The sequence below is a fragment of the Notolabrus celidotus genome, chromosome 9, assembly GCF_009762535.1.
Source record: "Notolabrus celidotus isolate fNotCel1 chromosome 9, fNotCel1.pri, whole genome shotgun sequence".
NCBI lineage: Eukaryota > Metazoa > Chordata > Actinopteri > Labriformes > Labridae > Notolabrus > Notolabrus celidotus.
The window spans coordinates 20348027-20375782 of NC_048280.1; the positions used below are offsets into that span (position 1 = coordinate 20348027).

At 40.3% G+C, this 27756-nt stretch overlaps 1 protein-coding gene across 2 annotated transcripts in view; it reads left to right on the top strand.

Moving 5' to 3' along the window:
* Positions 1 to 27756, top strand: part of LOC117819349 (netrin receptor UNC5C-like) — a 216816-nt gene that overhangs the window by 86709 nt on the left and 102351 nt on the right. For both annotated transcript variants that reach the window (XM_034692652.1, XM_034692654.1), the window contains exon 2: positions 14834 to 15070. In XM_034692652.1, the coding sequence (XP_034548543.1) occupies positions 14834 to 15070 (237 nt within the window). The remainder of the gene's footprint in view (positions 1 to 14833; positions 15071 to 27756) is intronic.

Here is a 27756-nt window from a genome sequence, read left to right on the forward strand (position 1 = left end):
ACATAAAAGCCTTGGATTTAGCCAATATAAGGCTCAAATAAAAAGACTCTCCTGCTCTCTTTCTCTCCTTCACATACTGACTCTTGAGATTTTTGCACCCCTGCTCAGTAACTGCTGCCCCAGTTCCCACCAGCTGAAGCAGAGCCCATCTCAGAGAGGAGCACTTGTCAGGGAAGCAGACCCAGGATAAGAGTTAATTAGGACTCTGGCAGCAGAGGATCAGACACAATGAGGGACCAAACAACGGAGATGGTGTCAAAGGAATAGCTTGACATTTTGGACTTTCTTCCTCATCTGGCTCACACCATGGCACACCAGCATTCCCCATGTTGGCCCTTGAGATTTGCAAACCAGTGCTGGTGCTTATTATTCAAACCAATAGGAAGCCTTGGCTGTGAGCTAGCTCATTAGTTGCGACCAAAGCCACAGACTTCAAGGAAGAATGCAACTCTAATGATGTGTTCTGTTAGCTGAAGAATGAATCAAGATTTTTCTTGTTTCAGGATGTAAGAAAAAAATCCTAGAGATGACATACAACACACAAACAAATAATGCTGTTTATCTTATTAAGAATAGGAACTACATAATTATAACACAGTAAGCACAGCAAAAGAAATGGCAATAGGAGAAGCTTTGAAGACAGCTGCATGTTTTTCACTGTTTCGGAGGAGGATAACAGGTTTCCAATTTCTAAAGTACATGCTGCAAGTATTCAGAGAGGACTAAAAAATTAAGTTTTAACACAACAAATCTTTTACATCACCTGAGAAGTCATCATGGCAACAAAAATGTGTTGAAGAAATACGAAGCGGTAGTAGCTGCATCTAGCATTGGCACTGATACAATGGCGAGTGCTGCAGTGCCGATCTAACAGGCGTTTCGAGAACTGCAGAAAGTTTACTATCTAAAGCAATCATGACAAATCACTTATTTTACAGCACTTGATGAAACAGCTTCTCTCAGGTAGGAGTCAAATGAATCTGCCTGCTAATGGCATTTTGGAACAATATCTTGAGTCTCTGCTACTTTGGCGTATCCCTACCTGCCTTTTTTGATGTTATCTCAACACACATTCACAGTCTGTTCTACAACAGTGTTAGCAACATGAGTTTTATCATGGACATATGGACCTCTGATGTTAGTCCAGTGAGTATGCTTAGTTTGACGGCCCAGTGGCTGGATAGATACTTAGACATGAAAAATATTTTTTTGTCTGCACAGGATGGCTCTGCAATTGAAGAGTTGATTTGGGAAGTATATAATATCCATATAGACATCTGTGCTCACCAAATCTTGGCCTTTCTGAACCTGAGGTCTTCAGAAACTACAGACTACAAATACTGGTGGTCTAATCAGTATAGACAATCAGGAGCATATTATTATTGGTAATCTTTATAAGCTCCAAAAAGTATTATGCATCCCGAATATTCATCATTCTGAGATGTATTTTACTACATATTAAAGAGATAAAGGAGAAACTGGACAAACAGTTGCGTGCGTGTGTGGGTATGCATGAGAAAAAGCACAAAGCAGGCAGGAGACAGTAGTATGGTCAGCAGTAATGTGTCTGTAATAAGGTCAGAGGCAGAAGTCCATTATCTAACCCCCTGGAGGCTCTATTTATAGTGACCTAAGAAGGAGGGGTGGTAAGGAGACAAGCATATAGGAAGCTAGTGAGGTAGTCAAAGAAGAAAAGCATCTGAGATGAAGAGATGAGAGATGGAGGGAAACCAGGAGAAGGAGGTTGGTGGAGAGAGCCCATGTGTGAAAAGATGCCAGCAAGCAAAGCAGGGAGGTGAAGTGTTGGAATGAAGTGAGGAAGGGAAGGAAAGGGGAGGGGAGAGATGAGGAAGATGAGAAGACTAAGTGTGGAAAGTTGCCACAGTGAGTGAGAGAAAGAGAGATAGGAAGAAGGAAAAGAAGAAGGAAAGCCTGAAAAGGAGGAGGAGAGGGAAGACAGCAGGGGGAAGGGAGAGTTTGGCGAGGCGATGGAGAGAAACAGAGTTCTGCGGTTGGAAGGTGGGAGGGTGTGAAAGACGAACGGTAGAGATGGGGATAAGAAGGTGAGAGAGAGCAAGAAAGAGGGAGGGAGAGAGCAAGGAACCTCCAGATGGAGGAGAGCATGAGCAGCGAAATGTCTGATCCAATTTTATCTGCAGCTCTGAATAAAATAGCCAAAAGATGAGGAAATCTTCAAATGAAATAAGCCTATAAGCTGTTCTTTATCATTTGAGCGGAGGCCATCTTTATTACTATATTGTGTGCTTGTGCAAGTGTGTGTATGCATGTGTGTGTGCATTGTACCAGTATTTCCTCTCTAAATAGTTAATCTACAAAACTGGGCTCAGAATGGTGTTTTAATTCCTCTCTGAAGGAAACAGGAGGAGCAAAAGGAACATAAAGGGATGATGAGATAAGTGGCTGAGGCAAGGAAGGATGGAAAACATGTAAACACAGATGAACAGAAAGCCCCAAGGAAGAGGAGACCTTGTCTTGCACAAAGTGGCTAGGTTGGTAGGGGTCGATGTGAGACGTGCCCATGGGGAAGGATAGCTGAATGAAATCTATGTCATCCCTCCAAAGCAAAAGGAAAGGAAAGTAGGTTGCAAGGAAGAGGGAAGAGAAATAAGTGTGCATGTGAGTATAAACAGGTTTTCTAGGGTGAATTGGGAGAGACATCACAGACCAAGATGAAAAGGAGAGGAGAGACATTTCGGACAGATAGAAAAAAGTAATCATAAAGACAGATAGACCTGAACTGAGAGGTACTGACAGGTGGAAAATATGCAGACACATCGAACACAGAAGAGACACACACAACCATCCAGCTGTACTATCAGTCGACAACCACCCAGTAAAACATTATCCTATCTCTCTGAAAATAGAAGTCCTTCCCTGGCCAATGTTTTGATATTCTAATGCAGTGCCCTGCACCGGCTGCTCGTATTAATAGCGATGCTGAGCTGTGATAGTAGTACATGAATGAAAGCGAAGCCGTTCTTTTCCCTCAGGCCCGGGATAAGGGAGGCAGAATCCATCTGGAAGATAACATTACACAGCAACTCACACAAGTTTGTACCCCCACAAGCTTACATAAGACTATGCATATGAATGAGATATTCCATCTGCGTGTGGCTGCGTTCATTTATGTGTGTGTAATACAAAGTGAGATATGTGCATTAAGGAGCTGATAACGGTTCTTCGTGATGGTTGAAATGACTGTAACTATTTTCTCTGGCTGTCCATGAGGTTGCCAGTTTTTTCCTTGTTTTCATCTGTTTTTCTGACGCCTAAATGCATTTCTTTCTGATTATGCAGCTGATGCAATATTACTGCATTATTTTGTTCCAGACAGATTCAGTGATTAAACAGCTTTGCATATTACACTTGTGATGCTTTGTAAACAGAAATCCTTCATGTTTGGCAAAAGGAAAGCAGGAGTTTTATGTTATGAATTTTTGTGGAATACGCAGACTGGTTTTTGCTTAGCATGACTGAAGAGAGGCAAAGGAGAGATTTAGGGATGGGAAAGAGGAGTCTCGCCCTAAATGGTCCACCATTACTGACTCTTACACCAATGACCTAGTTCAGAAGGAGGAGGTGGAATTAAAAACCCCACAGCATAGCAGAGTGTTCAAACAGATTGGTTCTCATCTGGCCTCACCATGATCACAGCCACTGATAGTGTGACATTTAGGTTTCCACCCACACACTGGGTCGTATGAAAGACACACTAACGAAAAAACTGTAACCAAAGCTGCACTGCCTGGTGCTCAACCTTGAAAGAGAGGATTCAGATATTAACCCTTTCTGTGGAGTGTCATGTGCCCTCCCCTGAGATGTATCACTGCACCTAAGCTGACTTGCAGCACAGAATCTGGAGATAAGCGGTGGCTTTAGAGCCATTTCAGGACAAACCAGGCGTACCTAGTCCCATGTGGAGTGATCTGCTGTGTTACTTCCCCCTCGCTCACTTTCTTTATCCTTCTCTCTGAGAAAAAAAATCTACTTTCCAAAATTCTTGCTGAAAATGTGCCGAGGGGAGAAATTAAGACAGAGACAAATAGGAGAGTGGAAGAGGCAAGACACTGATGGAAGAAGTGATCAAAGCTGTAAACACACACACACACACACACACACACACACACACACACACACACACACACACACACACACACACACACACACGCACGCACGCACGCACGCACACACACACACACACACACACACACACACACATACACACACACACACACACTAACACACACACACTCACACACACACACACACACACACACACACACACACACACACACACACACACACAGAGTCGTGTATGTGTTCGTATGTGCATGTAATCTTTGGCCATGAAAAACAGCATCCGAGTGCTCTCACTCTGCCTACCTGCAAACACCCACTCATCAGCTGCTGCTGTGCTGTATGTGTCCTTGCTTGAAATGTGACCATGCCCAATTTTAAATATATGTGCAATGTACATCCAACTGTGAGTGTGCAAGTAATCGCTTCATCCTGCTCTCACCAAGGACCAGAGGGTGTTTATGCCTCGAGTAAAGTATACTAAAGCAATTTTTTCTTTATAAATTGTTTTATATTCTGTTCCACTTTTAATCCTAAAATAACCCTGCTTTATCTGGAGCTGAATGCCCTCTTAATACAAAACTTATCAGTTAGGTCCAGAGCCTGCAAACACTTGAGCAGAGTTTTTGTTGCTCCTTAATTTAATTGGCATGTTGCAAAAACTCCTAACGTCATTGATGTTTCTGGCAAATAATGAGTATATTTAATGGAGTTTTTAGCCAAGATTGCGGAAAGAAGTTGTTAAGGAAAAGTCAGGGGCTCAAAGTAAGGAGGCCTCATCCCTTGGGGGCCATTAATGTCTGGAGAAATTTCATGGCAATCCATCCAGTTGTTGAGATATTTCAGTTAAGACCAAAGTGGTGGTCTTGAAAGCCATGCTGCTCACACATCTAAAGACTTCAGTACAGCTCACTTAATTAAATCTGGCATGAAAAGGTTAGGAAATTCAGGTTTTAAATATAAGCACGCTGTTAACCTGACACACATGGACTTCAGTTGACTGAAAAGGGTATATAAAACAGGGACTACTGCTTATATGAGGCACACAATAAAACAGCTACATATGCACTGAGTGTAGCTGTTATAGTCTCATACTGACCTCTGTTTAGCCTTCACACAGATGATATAGAGCTTCATTTACTTACCTGCCATATGCTCACACATGCAGATGTACAAAATACACTACAACTGATCAAGGGCAAAAAGATGTGCAGAACATATCTGCATAAATGTACATACAAATGCATAAACATATAGCATTTCATCGTCTTACAGTACGCCTGTTTAAAAATGCATGCACACTGACAGCCTTACCTCTGCACACTTCCTAATACACACACACACACACACACACACACACACACACACACACACACACACACACACACACACACACACAAAGTGTGGCTGTGCTCTGACCTGATAACTAGAGGCAATGCACCTTTCAGAATGATAATTTGGGAATGAATAAAATATGCATGTCACTGACACCACTTCTGTGTTGTGTGTGAGGCTATGAGGGTCTGGTATTCATACAGTGTGAGTGGTTAGAGCTGAATGTGTGTGTGTGGTTCAAATGTAATTATTCAGACCGTGAATTGACTAGGCCTTTACTCCACAATGTCAGAGTTACAGGCAGTGATGCCTCTTTAACAAATGCAAAATGGAAAATAACAAGCCGTTCACATCGGGATATTTGCTGCTTGATGTTAACAACGCTGTAGATGGAGAAAGGACAGAAAAACTGAACTCAAAAGTCGGACATAAGCAAGAAATATTTCACATGTATCTTCTCAAAATTTTTCTTTCACATGCATGCCAACTTTTCTCCTTCTCCACAAAAAGTACCCTTGAAAAAGACATTACATGTAGAACTTGCAGTATTTAAAGGTGACATATCACGCTCTTTTCATCAAAATATATTGGTCTGAGAGGTCCCCAAAACATGTCTTTAAAGTTTATGCTCAAAAAACACTTTGAAATCAGATTTTGGCATGCCTGAAAAACCCTCTTCTTCAGCCCTGTTCAGAACGGTCTGTTTTCCCTCTGACCACGCCCCCTCAGGAAGTGGATGTGGCCTTGGCTCTCCAGCATGTTAAACTAATGTTTACATGTTGGCTGAATAGACACTGCTTACAGACCGCGCTACTTCAACCCTCTGAATTTGATCCAGAATCTGATCATGACGGAGAGGCGCCTGTAGCAGGACCTTTCTGAACGATTGGTCACAGATTTAGTGTTTCTTGTTGTTGTATTTGTCAGTATGTTGACGTGTCTACACGTCTCCTACACAGCTACGAACATGTAGCTATGTTGCTATGCTAACTAGCGCTAGCACTTTTCCATGAAAAATAAAAATCATCCACTAGATCTTCAAATCTGCAGACGTGGGGAGTAAAACCGACCTTTGTGTTTATTAACACAGCCTACAACTAACATGCCTCCCTCCTAAGCTCCTTGTTAGCTCACATGTGTGCAGGTAATGAAAAATGTAGGAGGGGTTGAGTTGTATTTTATACAGTCTATGGGCTGAACAAGCTCTGAGCTCTGACTTCTGTTACAGACTGGATATTGTTGTGACGTAACAAAAACATGGAAGTCTGAAACGGCTTGTTTCAGCACACATTTACAGAAAGGTGGAGAAATCAAAATAGGGGCAGAATGGATTTTTTTCATTTTCGGGGGGTTTGTAGACATGCCAGGGAAACATATTTCAGGTAGAGAACCATTAAAAAGTCGATTTTGCATGATATGTCACCTTTAAATGCAAACCTCTATCTCATTTAGCAGTCTATTTTGTCTTGCTAGTTCCTGCACAGCTCGATTACAGTATAAAGTATGTCCTCGCCACCAGACCACCAATACTGCAGTTTTGTACCTTTTTACCATCTAACACTGCCTCTTCTTTACTAACGCTCTCTGCATGCAAGGTCATAAATCTAGTTCCAGGCTTTAGTTTGGGCCTTGTATGTCACACACAATGAAAGTTAAAGGAAGCCAAGCAGCTGTCACTGTCTGCTCCCACATTGAGCTACTCAAGCTTTCGAGTACATTTTGCTATTATGAATTGCCCGGTGTAGCTCTGAAACCTTGGTGGATATATAATTGGCTATGACAGGTTTGTGCTGTGAATGTCATATTAAATCATCATAGGTTATTTCTGTCACCGTTAGCTACCTAGTTTTTGAGAAACAGGTCTCTTATACAAAGTAGTGTGATGTAGATTTTGTAACGGGACTTAAAAGTTAACAAAAAATACAAATGCAAAGCCAGATATGAGAGGCAAATTTGAGAAACTAATGCATCTTTTAATCCTACAAGGTAAAAAAAAATAGAATTAATAGATGATTATCTTGCATCAAATTAAGTGTAGGGCTGATGTATATAGTTAAGTATTCTAGTATATCTATTCTGAAGAATATACTCAATTAAATGTTAATTCAGAGATCCCTTTGGAAAGAGGTAATGAAGTGATTAAGTTCTCTCACTTTGCATGTCTGCTCGTGTCTTGAATAATGTGGCTTTTATCAAAGTGCCAATTGAGGATTACACCATGATTAAGTTTGGAATGAATGCAGAAGAAGTGCGCCTGGTGTCTCGTTTCTGAAGGGATCTGCCACTCCAGGCTGTGGTGTATAATTCTCTGGCAGGCTATGTCAAGTGGTTCAACTGCCTCAGCAGACCCCTGGTCTCTTCTATATAAACATATCTGGGTCTGAGAGGTGCATCACTACACAGCTGCATACCCGCAGTCATTCTATTTCTTGTTTTCATGTCCTTTGTGAACCTGCATGAAATGTCTTTACTTTATCACCCTCATCTGAATCATTTCTCTGAAAATAAGTGTGGGTAAGGAAGAGAGGGAAACAAATGAAATGCATGAAAAGGGAAGAGTTTTGAAAATAAAAAGTCTGCCATGTCTTGAGCTAATCTTCTTTTTCCTGTTTTTGTATACCTAAGTTATTTCTTTATGCTCTGAAATAGCAGACGTTGAGTGAAAGTTTTCCTTAATAGTGTTTTGATTTTTTACTGTTCTCCAAACACAGAAGATAAAAAAGCTCAAAAGTAATCTTAAACAAAAACATTCCTGGAGGTACAACAGCATTCAACACACTGCTATTAAAATTATTATAACGTTTCTCTTCTCTGCTCAACAGCAGTGAGTTTGAGGTATATCTTGAGGCAAAACTTGGTAAACAGAATCCTTACCCACATGTATCGCTGCTGTTTCAATGCATGAATAATTAAATAGAGTAAACACTTAAAAAAGTCATCCTCTATGGAGTGTCAGAAAAAGACTGGGTAACAAGAGACAGTTAAAATCCATTTGTTGTTTTCTTTAAGCAATAATGTGTTCAAATGATGAGAGAGGTAGTGAGAGAGAGGGAAAGAAAGTAGGCAATGGATGGTACGACACCACTTCTGCCACTGTGTGTTATGTGTTTTATGCATACTATATGTGTGTGTGTGTGTGTGTGTGTGTGTGTGTGTGTGTGTGTGTGTGTGTGTGTGTGTGTGTGTGTGTGTGTGTGTGTGTGAGAGCATTGATGAAGACATGTTTTGAAGGGCTTTCTTGCATACTTCTGAGCTGTCCCTTTGCATACCTCTCTTTGCCTGCATATTTGTGTGTTTGCATGTACTGGTCCTCTGGATGTTTGTGTCCACACATTTGGAAAATGGACGGCATCATATATCTAATTCCAAAGCAATGATACACTCCATCCCTGCTGTCCCATTATTCTCAATCACTCTGTCTTTTTCCACGTCTCCCTGAACGCCCCTTGAACTCTCAAACTATCTAAGAATTTCCAACTGAATGTGTTTTTTGCTAAAATTACAGTGTGTGTCTGTGTGCGTTTTCAGGGAAACTTGTGGTAGCATAAAAGCCAAGAAAAGGAATAAGTGTTTTCCTGATTTTGTGTATCAATGTGTCTGTGTGCATGTCAGGAAAAAAGGTTGACTCAAGGAAAGGAGAAACATGAATACATGTTTTTTTTTATTTTTGTTTAAGAGCACATACATACTGTATGTTGCGTGCTTGTGTTGGTGTGTCTTTGCTAGCATGGGTCTGTGTTTGTGTAATTTAGAAACAAAAGTGATTAAGATAAGGATTATTCTAGCTTTGTTCTCTCAGTTGCTCAGTGTGGGATTTAGTGTGTGTCTGAAATTGTGATGGTGGTTAAAGGAGAGTACAAGGGGTAAATAGGCACAGGTTTTAAGTGTATTCATATGCCTATTTACTGTGTGTGTGTGTGTGTGTGTGTGTGTGTGTGTGTGTGTGTGTGTGTGTGTGTGTGTGTGTGTTGCCTTTATGTTTTTGCAGCTGCCTCTGATTCTAACTTGCCGATAAGATGTTGAGAAGCATGATCTCATGATTTCCACGGCTACTGCACTGATACACATCATGGCCACTTACCAAGAACATGAGACTCCCCCACACGCATGTACGCACACTCAAACAGACAGACAAACAGATCCGCACTCTCACCCATGAGGCATTTTGACCCTACATGGCTGTGTTTGACTTGTTGGTGCAGACCTGGTTGCATACCTCTGAATTACACAGACTCTTGAAAATGCTTCTTGTTTGCAAAGATATGAGTGTGAGATTTCAAGCATCGCTGTTAAGTGCCCTCAGGAGTGAAGGTTTTCTGTAGCATATGCTGGGGTTGTAATTTTGAAAGGGTGTTTGATACTCACAGTGAATATCATAAAAGCATTTCCCATATCTAAGTTTTTAACTGTCCACCAGCACGGCACAGGAAACACACAAACAGAGCCTAATGATAACACCTTGGGCTTTACTTTAACACTCTGTGAGATTATCAGAGATGTAAACATCTGGCTTAGAGGTGGTAACACGGAGGGAGGCCACATACAGATAAATCAGTCAGTAAGTATTTAATGTAATTGAAATAATCAAACAAATCCTAAAAATGAATGGGATATATCAGTACAAGAAGAATCAGTCATGTCTGGAGTGTGTGGATGAATGAAAGTGTTGTGTGATGGTGCTGATGCATGTGATGAACCAAACAAAGAAAGGATGAGGAAGTAGCAGGAGGCCCAGCTGAGAGATCCTGCACAGAGAGGAAGGCCTTTATGCCCTCTGAAGGCTCCACCCAGCTGGGCAGGTACAACAGACTACCCCTCTCATCTCCACCCACATGCCATATCCCTGTACCTGCAACCAGCACAGGAAACACAGGATGAGAGTAGAGCATGACGTGCAGGTAGAGCAAGAGGGGTTGTCACAGAGAACCTTGTGTCATCATATTTTCACTCTTTTAATTTACCTCCTCTTTCTTCCTTGCTGTCATTAAACCGTCAATCTCTCTGTCCACATGATGGATTAGTTCCTATTGCATGTGATGCTGGAACATGATTGGCCACTTCCGATGACATCATTCTTAGCAGATTTATGGACATTTATTGGTTGGGTTTGTAGGTTTCCTGGAGTGTGTAGGCCTACAGGCACGAGCAAAGGGTAAGAAACATGGTTTCTGCCACCAGTCCATATTTACTAAGTACCGTAAATCGAACCTGGACATTGTTCTGTTACAGCCATCCATTATTGATGACAGCTTTCAGGCAGGACGTTTATGAGCCGGGCTGTTAGGATCAGTAATTCACTCTGTCAGGAGATCAGAAGGGAGCAGTGGAGGTAAAAAGGAAGAGGAACAAGAGGAAGAGTGAAACAGATGGGAAGGAAAAAGAAAGACAGAAGTTGGGAGCAGAGAGAGAGAGAGAGATATGCGGAGCTGGTGAAAAAATAATAGGCATTTTTTTAACAAAGCTTTTATTCTTGGGAAATATTCCCCTCCTTCCCCCTTCTCTTCATTCCATCCACCCTTTTCTCTGGCTATCATGTTTCTCATGCCAATCAATATTTTATAGCTGTCGCTCCAGAGCAATGAACTCCCCCCAGCTCTGTGAATGACAGATGAGGGTGAGAAAGGGTGTTGGGGCAAAGTGGAAAGCAGGGAGGGGTAAGAGGGTGTAAAAGCAGAGTGGTGGAGAAACATGAAGTCAGAGGAAATATTAATAGTGAAAGAGGGAATGAGGCAAGTGAGAGAGAGAGAGAGAGAGACTGAGGGAGAAATGGATGAATGTGACATACATCAAGAGTGGGAGAAAATTTCCCACAGATAATGAAATTATGCAGTGGAAATGTCTACCAATTTTCATACTCCCAGAGAACTAATTACAGAACTAAGAGAGAAAATGTCAGCGCCGTGACATCAAAGGGAGGACGCTGCCTACTCATTTTCCCCCTATTTGTGACTTGTTGTTTTACCTAAGCTGCTTTTAGCTTCTAGCCCACAGCACACTGCTATTCTTCAAGATAAGGACCACAACTACACACTTTCAGTTAAGGAACGGGAGATTGTCTGTCTGTGTGTGCCTGTGTGTGTGTGTGTGTGTGTGTGTGTGTGTGTGTGTGTGTGTGTGTGTGTGTGTGCGCGTGCGTGTGCGTGTGCATGTGTGTGTGTGTGCCAAGCATACAAATGCACATAGTGTGTTGCTTTTTATATATACTGAGTTTGTTTTCATCAGTGTTTGTGTATGTAGAGAGCCATGATAAGGGGGAAAAGTTTGATTCTTGAAGCTGTGTCAGAAACGCTCTTTGTGTTACAATTTTCTCATGAGTCATAGCTCTACCGGTGAGGCAATCATGTGGAGAAGCACATACAGAAAAGTTCCAGGTTGTAATGAAACAAGATGATGATGGAGTGGGGAAAAAAACACAAGTTAGAGAAGAGAGTGTGTATTTGTGTGTATGAGGATGGACTCTTAATGTGTGTGCATTGTGTTTGTGTGCACGTGTGTGTAATGGAGAGAAAGAGAAAAAAAGGCCTCTTCCTCTCGCCCCCACCTGCTCTTGTAATCCTCTGTGTTTTGGTGACCTTGGCAACCTGGTGACAAAACAGTCTTTGGGGTTCCTTTGATTGAGGCCAGGGGTGGGCGGGAGGTTTGGACATGCTGAAAAGACAGTGGGGGAGGTAGCAGGATGAAGGAGGGGGATAAAGTTCCTGGTGCCCTAAGAGTTGGCTGTAAAAGTAGTTTTTTAGTTAGTACCTCCAGTCCATTATTTTTTTGCTCAATTTTTTCATTACTAGCAATGCAAAGTATACATATTTTTCCATCATTGATCTTTGGATATGTTAACAACCAAATATCAATTACTTCTAAAATGAAAAAAAAAATGTATAAACCTAAATCATAGAGCTTTATTTTCCACAGCAGCAGAATGCATTTGACTGACAGTATTGCATAGCCACAGAACATATAGAGGCCTAGGCTTGAAACACACTGAATATCAACATACGGAGCAGGCTCATAAAAGTAATCTCAGCGGACATGTAGAGCTAGGCTCAAACTACTAAACATGGAATTGCTGCAACGAGAGAAAGGAACACAATTACACAGTATTTCAGATTCATGGTGTCCAGTTTTCTGCCTACTTGTTCTCACTGACAAAAATAAGTACATCTAGGTCACAATCAGTCTAGCTGCAGAAAACACATGCTCAGAAGGCACTGATGTTGCTAGTATGCAGAGATACTTGTATCTTTGTGTTCAAAGATGGGGTTTTGTCCTTTAAAATTCTAAAACTCTCTGTCTGTTGTTAGTGGCAGGAGTTGTAGATGCTCCTCCAAAAGAGGAGCCATCATGGAGACCAGGTGTATGACTGCAGCCCCCGGCTGAGCATCTCTGCCATCATGGGCACAACACCTTTAGCCAGTTGGGTGACATTCAGACATACTTAATATGACCCAACCCTGATGGCTGAATGTAATATGAGACCACATATGGTTTATTGGTACGTATCCGTGACGTCACCCATCTGTTCCTGAGCGCTGATTTGAAGCCAATTGTCAGAGGCAGCCATATTGGAAATGCAGGACTCAACCAGGCAGAGTGTGACGTAAAGGGGCGGAGTTTGAGCCTCCTAGCCAACAGCTATGTGTTCCCGACCGGGAGTCAAGACAGTCATGTCCTTATTTGGGCAAAAACTCGTAATCTTAATATCTTCTGAACCGTCGCCTTAGAAAAAAATTCACCCCCAGTACAGTGTGTGCCGATAGAGAAATTAGTGACGTAGACCCAAGACATTTTTTTAACAAGGCTGTAAACATGTTTATTAATGCTGCAAATTGGTGTCTCTATGGTTTCCGGTGTTTCTGCAGCCAGCCTCAAGCGGATTCTCGATGTATTGCAATTTATAACACTTCTGCATGGGCTTCATAGGTTGAGACCGGAGGTTGCCGCTTGCTTGAAGCATGCTCTTAATGATCCATCCCTTGAAACGGGATTAATTGTTTGCATTCTTGTTAACAACAACTCTTCTTCCCTACCGTTTACATTGTTAACGTTTAAAATTCAAGTTGGATACAATTTGAGGAGATGTAGTTATACCTTTTTGGGTACATTTTTTTTCTAAGTTCAGGTCACAACATGAATAATCTCCTTGTAATAGCAAAGCAATCCATGTTCATCTTTCACCAGAAATAGTGCTGCAGCACTCATCTTCAGTGGAAAAGAGAGCTAGGAAACACTGTCATAGCCTACTTTAACTATCCTCTTTAAAAACATAATTGCATCACAAAAAAGGATGATTTGTTAACATTTATGGGAAAGGAAGCTTATTCAGCTCATTGTGTCATGAGAAGGCCAGCTAGCTTGATAACATTTAGCCGAGAACCAGCTTGCCCTTAAGTAGCTCTTACTTGAATTCTATGCTACCCAGTCATGTTACAATGTTACAATTTCATTTAGTAGATGAATTTGTCCAAAGCAACATATGGATCTTGAAAACAAAACTCTAAAGGGCTAACTAAATATCTCAGGAAAGACAATCTAAAGAAGGCTCGAGTGGCTGTTTTTAATGGCTGGTTTACGCTCAGCTGGCTAGCTTATTATTTCACAGACTTACAATATGTTTAGAGGGACACTTTTCTATGCTAATTCAGTTTGTTTGTAGGTATCTGTGTGTACATGAACCTCACTTCCTATAGTTTGCACTCAAACACGAAGAAAGCTCATGTGTGCAAGTGCGTTTTTTTTTTAACAGAAGTGGTGCCTTAAAATTTCAGTGAATAAACATCTCAGAATTTGTGTTTTTAGGTGATTTAAATAATGTAATCATATGAAAGAAGGGGCATATAGGTGAATTGCTTCATTGCACAAACAAGTGTCCCAATGATTTGGGTCATGAATTTTTCCCTCCTCTGTGAGGGTCTGCTCACTGGAGTTAGTCATCTGTAACACCCTGCTCTGTTGAGGTCAGCAGGGATGGTCTGTGCTGGTTTGCAGACTCAAAATTTGGAATTGTATGCCTCTTTTTTTTCATTACTGACTCTGAGAGCAAAAAAGCTTCCATAAATGGTCACCACAATCAGTTGCTGATTAAAGGTGCATTTTATGGCTCAGTGGAAGAAAATTGTACTGTGTTGAGGTCACCTACTCGAGACACGGCAATTATTAGTGATAAAATGAGAACGACATTGTGTCATACGCACTGAGATCAGAGGACAATGCTGCTCGCCGGTGTGAATCGCAGAGCAAAAATGAACGATTTAAAAAGTGCAGCATTTCTTCCTGAACTAACTTCGGATAGTTAGTGCTTTATGGGAGTGTTTTTTGTTAAGCTGAAATTGTTGATGAAAGTCTGTACTAAACAGCAGTGACTTTTGATGTTTTAACCTCTTTTTCTCTATTCCTTCTCCTGCAGTGAGAGATGATGACGATTTCCTGAGTCTCAGCGAACTCCCTGAAACCTTCCCCTCCGACCCTCCAGAGCCCTTACCTCACTTCCTGTTTGAACCCGAGGAAGGCTACATTGTCAAGAACAAACCTGTCAATCTCTTCTGCAAAGCAACACCTGCCACGCAGATCTACTTCAAGTGCAACAGTGAGTGGGTCCATCAGAAAGACCACACTGTTGAAGAGAGGGTGGATGAAAACTCAGGTGAGTGAAGTCCAGCTCTCACAAACATTTCACAAAAGGTGGAGGGGTCAGAACATACTGTTGAGACATCTGGAAAATAACTTTTGCAGAAGTTATTCATTCAAAGGGCTATCAAACTTTTTTCCAATGTTAGGACATTTTTGACAGAAAAAAATCTGTTACAAGTCAGTTCAAACATGGGACACCAGAATTATTTTAAGAAACACATTGATACACTGATGTAAATAGTTTTCCTGGTATATTACTTCTTTTTCATTGTATAGCATATATGGATTTACATGCTCGGGACTGTTTAATTTTGGTTTTCCATTGACAAAAAGGGTTGAAAGTACCTGGCAACTGGTATTTTGAAAACACTGTAGAGTCATACATTGGTCTGAGAAATTTGTCAATGGAGAACCCTGCCCACCACTCCTAAGTGTTGGTGTCAGGCCTGTGGTGTTGTCTTTGGAAAGAGTGAAAATCTGAAATACAAAGTCACACTGAGCTTTAGCCAGTGTTTTATTACTCTAGTCCAGGACTTAGACTTGGGTCTGACTCAAGTCCTTATTTTCAGGACTCTACACGCAAGATGGAGGCTGACTTATTTATTGATAACAACGGTTTTATTTTTGTTGTTTTTGGCATGAGGTCCATATGATTTATCAAGTTATCAAGCAAGGGCTGGCACGTATGCTTTTCAAAAAGAATGTAAATGTTTTTTTATTTAGCTTTTCCGTTATTTATATATACACCATAACAAATGAACAAATGAAACAAAAAATACAAATAAATAAACATTCAAACAAAAGAAAACAGGACAAGCAACACATAAGAACAAGCGCTCTTTAAATACAAGTAAGCTGATAGAAAATGAAAAATAACACACTTTGTTCGTTCACAAGTCAAATGATGCCTCACTGCAACAACAGCAATAATTTCATCAACATATACAGCATGTGTATTTTAATATTTTAATATTTCTTAGTCCTTTTTCAAGAAGAACTGCATCTGCTGTCTACTGGCATGTATGCTTGACTGCATTCACCGCCACTTGCCTTCTTATTCAGCAACAGTTCCTGTTAAGATGCCCCAAATAGGTGCCACAAATAGATTTTTGTCATGGGGACTCGACTCAGACTCATTTAATGAGGACTCAACTTGTACAGGACTTGGAATCTTTGGTGACTCATTCAACTTGGGGTTGAATGAGTTCAGACTGAACTTGTACTCAGGATTTGGTGAAAGTTTAATCTCTGTGTGTTTGGCTTCAAGGTGCAAACACAGGTGACACTTGGTAGTTTCATGTGGGGTCTCCTTGACATTTATTTAAGATCCTGTGCCTGTATCCACACATATTCTTCAGATCCTCTCAGAGAGCGCCTAACTTAGCGGAAAAACGTTTAGCAGAATACCCTTGCCTATAATTTAGAAACTCTGAGTGAGGACGGGACAGAACCTCACAATTATTAAATGTTTGGAGTGCATTTCTCCTATTTCACCATCTTCCTGCCAAGGCTGAGATGTTTTTAAAGTAACTTTTATCTTTACAAAGATGTAGTTTTAACTTCTAAGGAAAATTCTTGGAAAACATCATGATTCTAAGAATATTCGTTGAATCAGTTTCTAGGGTTCTTTGTACTAAAAAGCTTGGTAAAAACAGCCACTTGTAATCATGCTGGAAGCAGGCCTACTAACTAAAATGGTAAACAAAAAAGAGTAAGTAATATTAAAGCCGCAAGTGGCGATGAACTGGCCCTCGCACACCTGCAGCCGCCGCCTATGTGAGCCACCGCCACATGTAAACCATCGTCCGATATTTGCCACCACATGATGTGAAAGCAAGATCTGAGAGTATATACTGCCTTCGGTGGTGCAAATGTTCCAAGTTTTTGGCAAATTGCCAAGAAAACCTCCAAACTTGACAGTCTGCCACGCCCACAATTTTAGTCTGAACAGAATTCTTTTGATAATTTTTAATCGTCAATATGTCTACTATAGAATGTGCCTTGTTTGGACTGAATCGGAGAAAAACCCTAGGAGGAACTCTCAAAAGTATGCCCCCTTATTTGGGCGTCATTCTTCACATTCAAAGCTGTATGTGTGTTTGATGCACCGCCTGAATGCCTGCCACGCCCACAATTTCAGTCTGAACGGATTTCCTTTTATAATTTTTAATCGTCAATGTGTCTACTATAGGTTGCCCTTGATTTGGACTGAATCAAAGAAAAGCCCCAGGAGGGGACAGCGAAAGTATGCACCCTTATTTGGACGTATTTGGACGCCATTTTGAATTTTCAAAGCTAGGTGGCGCTCTTCCTGTTGAGTTTCGGATATGGGTATGAGAGGCTTTTTTTGTGCATCCTGATGCCATGAATATGCATTTTATTTTTCAAGCATGTAGCTCAAAATAAACTCTATGGGGAGGCGTTTTTGAAAACTTTAGGGGGCGCTAGTGACACATTTTTGTGAATTTTTGCACGAGACCCATAAATCAGTAAATTTTCCACCAGGCCGGATGAGTGTGCAAAAATATCCGTGCTTTCATGCTTGTTCAGGGGTCCAAAAAATGCGTTCGAAGTGGCGTAACAAATAAAAAGGAAAATCCTTAGGGTTTCAATAGGGCCTTTGCCGCCACTGCGTGTCAGTGTTCGGGCCCTAATTACCAATATCAAGCAAGTAGATACAGAAGAAGCAGCATGGTGCTTTGTAGGAATGTGGTGTAGGTGTTTGTATGAGCAGACAGGCATGCAGGTGTTTTAATATATATGTATGGGGCTAAATAATCAAGTCCCTTTTTCCCTTGATGTCTCTGCCTGCATATGCATTATGTGCCTGACACTGATGATATTTCACTCTGTGAGATATAAAATTGTCACAATCCAGGAAATGTGGCTAGGATGTTTCCCAGTTTGCTCCATCACACCAGTGTAAGCAAACAGGTCAGAGCGATTATTCAGATGTTTAGTTATTTGTGCAGGGAGCTGGGTCATAAGTCAGATGTGTGTATGCAGCTGTTCCTCTACCAATACTTTACTGCCATGTTCACAGGACAGTTTAATAGGATCCACAGTGATGTACTGGACTACAGCCAGAGCTCCACACTTGTCACTTGACAGCACATGCTATTACTCTGCAGGCGAGGTAATGATGAATCATGCTGTTGTTCTGGCAGAGAGACAAAGACATACACATCCTGCTTTCTTAGACTTAAGGCTGACATGAGCTCAGCTTATGGGTCTCCACCTGCCTGTTAATGAGCACCAGTCCCCTGAGCGAGCGGTTAAACACAGGCTGAAAACAGTTTGAAAACTCCTGATATATAGTACCTGCTGGATGAATACACACTAGGGTCAACAGTAGCACAAATCAGCATGTCGATGTGGAAACTATCTTTGTTTCTTGAGGCAGGTGAACCAGATACTCAAGTTGACACATCATAATGCCCTCCCAAGTTTGAATGTGTCCTACAAAACAGACACATGGCTGTTTACAATGTATGTGTGTGTCCTTTGGTTTCTGAGTTGCTGCAAGGGTTCTGAACCAGAGACAGGAGCAAAAAAGAGTAATATATGTTGAAGTATCCTGTAATTCAGCAGTTGGAAATGAAAAATGGGTGAATGAAAGGCAAGAAAAATAAATGAAACAAAACCTGCATGAAGTCAGCATAAGAGAGGTTTACCAATAGGTACAAAAATAGAAAAACACAGGCCCATGGAGAGGTACAAAGAGCATACAAAGAATAGCTTCAATAGAAATAAAAATAAATAAATGTATAGTCAATGTTGGAGACTACCTGTCATATTCTCCATCTCCAAAACTTGCAGATTTTCCTTATCTTGCGCGGTTATCTTTGCACAATGGTATCCCTTTTCATCCCTCTCTTTCCTGTTTTAGACCTACATGTTCATTCCACTCTATTATGTATTTTATTTTCTTTGCAATTTCTCTCTTTTTGCCTCTTCTGTTGTTATCCATCATCCTCTGTGACTCTCTTATGCCTTTTTAACCCCTCTTTTTTTTGGTTAATCTTTGTTTTTTCCTTTAAAGTCATCTCTTATCTTTGCCCTTTGTCTCCTTAAAGGTGACATATCATGCAAAATCGACTTTTTAATGGTTCTCTACCTGAAATATGTTTCCCTGTCATATCTACAAACCCCCCGAAAATGAAAAAAATCCATTCTGCCCCTATTTTGATTTCTCCACCTTTCTGTAAATGTGTGTGAAACGAGCCATTTCAGATTTCCGTGTTTTTGTTACGTCACAACAATATCCGGTCTGTCACGGAGTCAGAGCTCGGAGCTTGTTCAGCCCATAGACTGTATAAAATACAACTCAACTCCTCCTCCGTTTTTCATTCCCTGCACAAATGTGTGCTAACAAGGAGCTTAGGAGGGAGGAATGCTAGTTGTAGGCTGTGTTAATAAACACAAAGGTCAGTTTTACTCCACACGTCTGCAGATTTGAAGATCTAGTGGATGATTTCTATTTATCATGGATAAGTGTTAGTGCTAGTTAGCATAGCAACATAGCTATATGTTAGTAGCTGTGTACCAAGCCACACGTCGACATACTGACAAATAACACAACAAGAAACACTAAATCTGTAACCAATCCTTCAGAAAGGTCCTGCTACAGGCGCCTCTCCGTCAGGATCAAATTCAGAGGGTTGAAGTAGCGTGATCTGTAAGCAGTGTATATTCAGCCAACATGTAAACATTAGGTCAACTTGCTGGAGAGCCGAGGCCACATCCACTTCCTGAGGGGGCGTGGTCAGAGAGAAAACAGACCGTTCTGAACAGAGCTGAAGAAGAGGGTTTTTCAGGCATGCCAAAATCTGAATTCAAAGTGTTTTTTTGAGCATAAACTTTAAATGCATGTTTTGGGGATCTCTTAGACCAATATATTTTGATGAAAAGAGCTGAATGTGTCACCTTTAAAACTAGTTTTTCCCCAAGGGGGTTTTTAACCTTTCATCTTGAAGCACAGAAAGGTAACATATCATTCACATGTTGTGCTCACAGCTGGTCTCCTCACTGTACAACTTAGACAACAGAAGTTTATGTGGCAAGACAGCTTGTTTTTATTTATATGGTAATTGGAAATTTTACTTGGACAAAATCTGAGAATAATCGGTCAGACTTCTGTGTGTCTACAACAAGCATAAATTGTCTCCTTTTCTTTCTTTCTGTCTTTCTTTCTTTCTTTCTTTCTTTCTTTCTTTCTTTCTTTCTTTCTTTCTTTCTCTCCTATCTCTCAGTCTTCATAACTGACATCATGTGCAGCTGCTCGTCATTTATTAGTCTCCCATCAGCCGCTCATTTGCTATCTGCTAGACTCTGGACAGAGCATTACTACAAGGAAATTCTGTCCAGTTAACCACCCATAGATCTCGACTGTGATACTGTATATGATGGACACCATGAGGTCTCCCAAGGATCAGGATGACCCAGTCAGCCATATAACTGACATCTGTGTTTCTGAATAGCATCAAGTGCTATTTATTCGGGGCGCTAGTTTTCATGGTCGTCTTGCAGAAACTTTAACCAAAATGTTTTGGAACAGATAACCTTTTGAACTCCAAAAGGAGTTGTCTTTTGGAGTAAAAATAACCCTCAGTGGGCACCAACATGGATTTGGTTTTAAAATTGGGACTTCTTAAAGTATGCTGTAATTTATGCTTAATTCATATAGTACAAAGCCATCATAATGTCGCTTTAATAAAATATTGATTGACTTCTTGCTTCTTTGTACTGCTCCAGGACACTTAATCTTGTTAGTGTGGTATAATTCATACGGCTACCATATGAAATATAATGAATTTATAAATACATTGGGGGTATTATGCAATATTAAGAGCTGCTGTGGTTTGGGGGATGTCTGGAAATTGAGCTTTTTTTCCAGGAAAATGGTTCTAAAAGGCTCTGCTTTTTTCTTTTTTAAATGTGTCTCTTTATTTTTCTTGGACAAAATTTGTTGCAACTGCATATTTTGACATTTATTTATAATGAAGGATAAAGAGTAAAGTAAACTTTTGAACCCATGCAGAGCAACAAACTCTAATAGTCTTATTTTTAGGGATGCACCGAAATGAAATTCTTGGCCGAAACCCAAAAACTGAAAATGAGGAAACCAAGGACGAAAACCGAAACACCGAAATAAATTATTATGCCAATTATTAGTACCATTGCATTTATGGCGATGACTGTACTAGGGATGTCAACAATTAATCGACTATCAATTAACTGATTGTTAAGAACTTACTCAAACAGATTTTTTTGTTTCGATTTTATACCACGTGGAACAAACATCATGTGGTCTCATATTTTCTTCAGCTAGCAGGGAGGTGTTTTATGTTTAAAGCATGTTTCGAAGTGAATCAGGTGTTGCGCACAGCAAAGACGCTCAGCTGGGGGCTACGGCTGAGTGATAGGTCTCCATGAGCGCTTTTTTCTCCGCCTGAAGACTGATTATGACCTGGTGGTGCTCCAGGCTGACAGCTGACCGCGCTCACATGCTTATTTTTCTCAATAACAATGAGTAGACAGACAACTGGACACTGTGAGTCTGAAATATGTTTCTGTTCAGTTCCCTTGTTGAATTCTGAGCCTTCACTTTTATGACTGTATGTCCGCGGAGATCATGAGCCTGTTCCACATGTTGATATTCAGCGTGTTTAATATTTTGAACACATCAATACGATCCGTAGCTATTTAATACTATCAGTTATATACAACATTGTGTCGTGAAGGAAAATTTGATTCAGGGAAAAAAAAAACGCATTTGGCTTTTCTTTCGACATGGGAAACATTTACCTTTTTTTAATGATTAATATGATAATTGATTGTTAACAATTCCAAAGATTGGTCACGGAAAATACTTGAAATTTGCATCCCTACTGTATACTAACCTCAGTGAAATCAAGGCAAGCGGGTTCGCCGCATCCATTGCAGCCTGGATCATTCTCGTGCGCGCTGCTTTTTTCCCACATCCTAGTAATGATCTTTTATAACGCGGATCAAGTACAGTCGCGATGAAGTGCAGAGGATCCTAATAGATCTCAGTGAAATGTGTGCTGACAGACTCTAAGAGTGTACTCTTCATTGTTTTCACTCCGTGGTCCGTCTCAACCTCTTTGCTTAGAAGACGCTTTAATGCTGCAATTAAAGGAATAACGGATGCAGACATGTTGGCCCTTATCCAGACAAGCACATACTGGTCGCAGTTTTTGCTTGCGTCATCACAACATTCTGTTTCGGCCGTGTTGTACTGGTGATAACAGTCTTTTTCGATGGGTGAATTTTCGGTGCATCCCTACTTATTTTAAAATGCATATGTCTTAAATTATTAAGACCTTATGCACAGTATTTATGTCATCAATGAAAGAGAGTGATATTATAAAGACATTATGAATGACACTTATTATGTAATATGTATCACATACTATAGAAAGCTAGGTCTATGCCTGGTGCCTGCACAGTGTGTGTTTTGTTTTATCTGTTTATCTGTGTGAAAACCTGAACTCTGTAAGCTGTTTTCTCCTCTTTGTTTCCTGCTGTTTCACAGACACAGCTAGAAGCTATGGCCCCCATACTGCTTTATTATCTGCTCGCTCTCCCTCTCTGTCCCATCTCTCTCCCTTTCTCTTTATTCTTCTTCCTCATCCTCTCTCCCTGCTCCATGCTGTTCTGTACTGTACTCTAATTTCTACTGAGTGAAATTGGAACGAGCTGAGACAGATAAAACCTGAGCTGGAGAGAGCAGGGGATGGTGGAGGGATGCTGATGGAGGGGGCCTCTGAGAGGGCTGGAAAGGCCAACAGATATCAGGGAGTCACACTGAGGAGAAAGATGATATGAATCCCACTGTGTTGTTTTCTTTCTCACACTCTGTGTTTACTCCTCTGTTTATCATACTTTGTGGCGGGAAAGGAATGTCAGCTTCAGCACGAAGCACAATGTTCCTTTGATCTTGGGAGATCAAGATAAAAGAACACTAAAGAAACAATGTATAAAAGTTCAAACAGAATGAAACAAGGTTCAAAGTTGTTTGTGTCGAACAGTTTATACTTTGCACCAAAATATATTTACAAGGTTTTTAACATCAAACACTTTTTTCCTCTTGTAAAAACAAATAGACTAGATCAGTGAGTTAGTAGATGAAAGTAAGGATAAATTAAAGGTGGAGGTAAAATGAAAGGAACAGAAGATGAAAAAAAGTAGCATCCAGCATCCTAAAAGGAAGAAAGAACAGTTGCACTTGTTTGATTAAACATTTGATGCATCCCTTAAAGCTCCTGCGAGGGACTTTCAGGTTGTGTTAATTTTTGTGCCCCCTGTGGACAAAGCAGTGCCTCTTATCTCTTCTGCTCAATTTCGTCCTGTTTTAACTGTGTCCTCTAACAGAAAAAACACTCCCTGTGTCATTTAAACAGTAATGACATTTTCTACATTAGGGGAAATGTTGAAAAAAGGCTGTTTCAGTAGTAAACAGTTATTCTACTCAACTGACAGCAAACCCCTTGCTTGTGGTTTTAGACATTATAATTACCTATATAGAAATGATCAGTGTCGTTGCTGATAGTCTTATTTGATTTTGTAGGTCATAAAGAGGCATCAGTATTAATTTCAGTCTGTTTTGTCAGAGGATGAAAACTCCTCACAGGCACTTTAATCTTTTATGGAGCATAATTATTAACAAGTTGTTATTCACATTGCCATCGCACATAATCTTTTAACTACAGACATTATATGTTTGAGCGGAACTCATCTCAAAAAATATTTTTGAAATACAGATAATTAAAGACATTAAGAATGGTTCCTTTAGTGGCAGATCTCTTGATTCAGTTTCAAATGTCACTTTGTTAGTTGCAGTACTCTTTTCTGACGCGTGTCCACCGTCATTCATAAAATAAAAATAATCAATGTATTCACAGGTCCGCAGTTCAATCTCAGTTTATTCCATGATAGTATTTCCATTTTCTTCCACTGAAAACTACTCAAACACAGGCTCAAAATAGGTCACGGTCAAAAAACATTACTCATGACGCTCCCACCAACCCAAAAAAAAGGGTGTATTTACACACACCTGTGACTCCTGCCTTATATAATTACTGGCCCCGCCCATAACCAAAACCCAGCAGGTAAATTCCCACTTAAACTAAAATGGCTTCTACAGTTCCCATCATAGAGTTCCCCTTCCTGCTGTTGTGCATGTTAGCTCATTAGAAAAGACTAATGAGACACATAATGAAACTTGCTACTGCTAATTTTTTTGTTCAACATGCACTGTTCCTGGCTCGTGTGTGTTTTGCTTGTTCCTTTTAATGAAACATAATAAGAGGTAAACCTTAGATGATTACAAAGAGGTAAAAGATGCTAGCCATTAGCGACGTCCATTAAGAATAGGACACATAATAAGTAATCCTAATAGTTTCTGTCCTTTTTGGAGAAAAAAAAATCACTTAACTATCATACAAGTGACATAAAAGTAGGGACATTGCTTAGCAGTATTTATGGAAAGCATAGACTGTGGACACAATTAAGTAGGTGCTGCAGCGGTACACGTTCATACTCTTTCACACAGGACTTTCTGTATGGTGCAGATACGTACCAATCCAAATCCGTGTGGACCAGGAGACTAGAGCACACCACACACAATGTGCTTAGCCCATTATGTCAGCCACTACAAACAATCAACAAGAGCTTCAAGGTCCCCTGCTATCATTAAGGTCTCCTAAATTTTCCAGTGAAATACATCATGAGTAAAGACAAGTGGATAAGACAAAAATAGTGAGAAGCAGTATGGAGGTATGCTTCTGGCAGCGCACCCAACTTGTTGATGTACTTAAAATGTCACCACACAAATGTGAATGACTCCCACAACAGTTCAAACACAGCTTCTTTGGCTTTTGAACCCAAAGGTGTCAGTGAATGTCCCATCCCTTTGGAAGAAAAGGTTAGCAAATTAAAAATCAATATAAATACATTTTTGTAATCTATTTAAGAATCTTTTATTTACTGGAGACCTTTTGATGAATTTTAAATAATTCTATTTTTAATAATCCATTTATTTTTTTATTCTTTATTTTTTATGTTCGATTAAAATGTAATTAAAAAACAAATATGAGCAGGCCTTCAAGCCTGAAATGCAGATGCTGCACTTTAGACAATGTTTAACTTCTTTAAGTTTCTAATAAAGGTATAAAAGGAAATCATGTGTTGCATCTGTTGCCATTACTATTTTCAAAAATAAACCAAGCTTTGACTTTGAAATAGAGGTACATCCCATACCGTGATTTCTGGGTACAACACCCCTAGAATAAATAAGGGGTAAATAATGAATGCTGTTTGCTGGGCTCCACTAATTATGCCTACTCCTTTCAATATTTTTTTCAACTCCATGTGCTTATTATGCCAAATTTTCCCATTAAAATCTGATCAGACCAAGGTTGCTGCTTACTAAAATGACAAATTAACAATTAAACAAACATACTTATTCAAGAAACCCTAGCTGGAGTTCAAGCCATGGGTGGCTGTGGTTGATCTTTTGCATGATACATTTTGAATTCATGAATCCTGGTTGCAGATCAGTTTTGGTGTTTTCAATTTCAAGAGGTTTCTTTTGTTTCTTACATTTAAGATGCGGATAGTGGGAGATCTTACTACCTTTAATAGATTGAAAGTGTAGTCAGAGCTGCATGGCATCTCTTGACATACTTTCAAACCTTGTAACACAGAACCTCATCTCCAGTGTAATTCAAGTGGAGGTCAACAAAGACTGACGTCTGAGTGAGTGAGTGAGAAGGGATGAACAGGATAGCTGAGGGGTTACTAGGGTCATCTTCCAACTGGAGGGATAAAGCTTGATACCATTACGAGCTCTGCTTGTCTCAGCATCCTTGACATACATACCTAACCCCACCCGCTGCTTGCTGGGTCTCCTCTCCAGTACTCACGTCCCTGCACCTGCATCCACAAACTTAAAACGAAAAACAATAAAACCTCCCTAGTCTGCCTCTGGTCAGGCCCTTTTTAGACTGCAACTTTATTAGCAGTGACATTTACTTAAACATGGTTACCATACCTCCATCTGAATTAATGTGACTCAAGGTGAGAACCAGCATAATTAGTCTAGATTGCATATCTTATTGTGAACGGCACTTGCAGTGTTTACTTAAGCAATGTGCGTACGACCTCAGTATATCTCCATTAGCCTCGAAATGTGCTAATGACACATAGTGTACTATGTTACTTACTTTGTCTCCATTAGCTTAAGTGTGAATGGTTATTAGTCTGCTAGCACTGACCTGTGACTTCACATATACACAAACTCACACACACATACATTATAGGCACACTCGGTATTGGCTTGTGTGATTTGTGACCTCTTTCCCTCCTTTGCTGCCATCTCACTTGTATTGATTTCTTCTCGTCTTTTCCCTTTGTCTCTCCTCCTTTGTCTTCCTCCCAATGGTTCTCCTCTCACTTTTTCTCTTTCTCTCTTTCTGGCACGATTCCAATTCTCCTCTACTGTCTTTCCTAGCCCTCCCACCTTTCATCCACCCATGTTCCATCTCTTTTTGCTCTTCTTCTCTGCCTCTCTCTGCTGGGAGTTTTTAATTTAATCATTTTCAACCACCAAGTTTTATATATATATTTTTTAAAAAGGGTCAATTAGTTGCAGTTAATCCCGATATGAAACATTGATTTTCTATGCCCGTACAGCTGTTTTGTACTGCACTGTGTGTGTGAATCAGAAAGTACAGCTCTTTTTGTGCACATTTTTTATCTTTTTATTTGAATATTTAGACATTTGTGGTCAGAGTAGACTTCTTCTTGTGTCCTTATGTGGCCTAGTTCCCTGCCTCCATAGAGCAAGTGTAAGCACACAGTGACATTCACATGTAGACAGGCACACACTCACACACTCACACATGCAAAGGAGAATTTTCAAACATGGACCAGGAGGGACAGGGATGATCAATCAATGCCAGAGTGGGAACCATTAGAGTGTGTGTATACACATACACACCGGTTCATGTGTATACACACACTCTGCAGTTTGCATTGTGAGTGTTCAGTTGGACACAGACCAGTGCATCTGTTCTGTTGATGTCCTGCATGATTTCCCTCCATAGGAGAAGAACTCCGTCAACCTCGGCGCTCTATTCTTTTTTCACAATGCCTCTCATCCTGTTGTCATTATACTTTTTCAATTTCTTTTCACTGTTTCTGTCCCTCTATTCTCTTTTCTTCTTATTATCAATGTAATCATTCACAGAGGGCACTCAGGTAATGTGATGTACCATCTCCTCAGATCTAAAGCACTCACTGTGAAATGCTTTTCAAACTGCATACTTTAGATTTTGCATATTTATAAGAGCCATTACTGTAATATTTGATCAATACTGTGCTTTCATACTGTAATAGATTTTACTGAATAGCTCCACACTCACTGTATCTAATCTTAATATCAGATGGTAGCAGCAGATATTCCCCCTTTGGTGTTGGATGGTTCTGCTGAAGAGCGTTGATTTAAAATGTCAGTTCTGAATCTCCCAAAGGTGCTCAGCTGTAATTAGATCAAGATCTGTTTCGGAAAGATGGACTTTGACTAAAGCTCATATCCACTTCAGATGATGCCTCAATTCATTACAGAAAGACGTCCAGTCCCAGACTATGTTACGTAGGACTAATTTGGTGTGA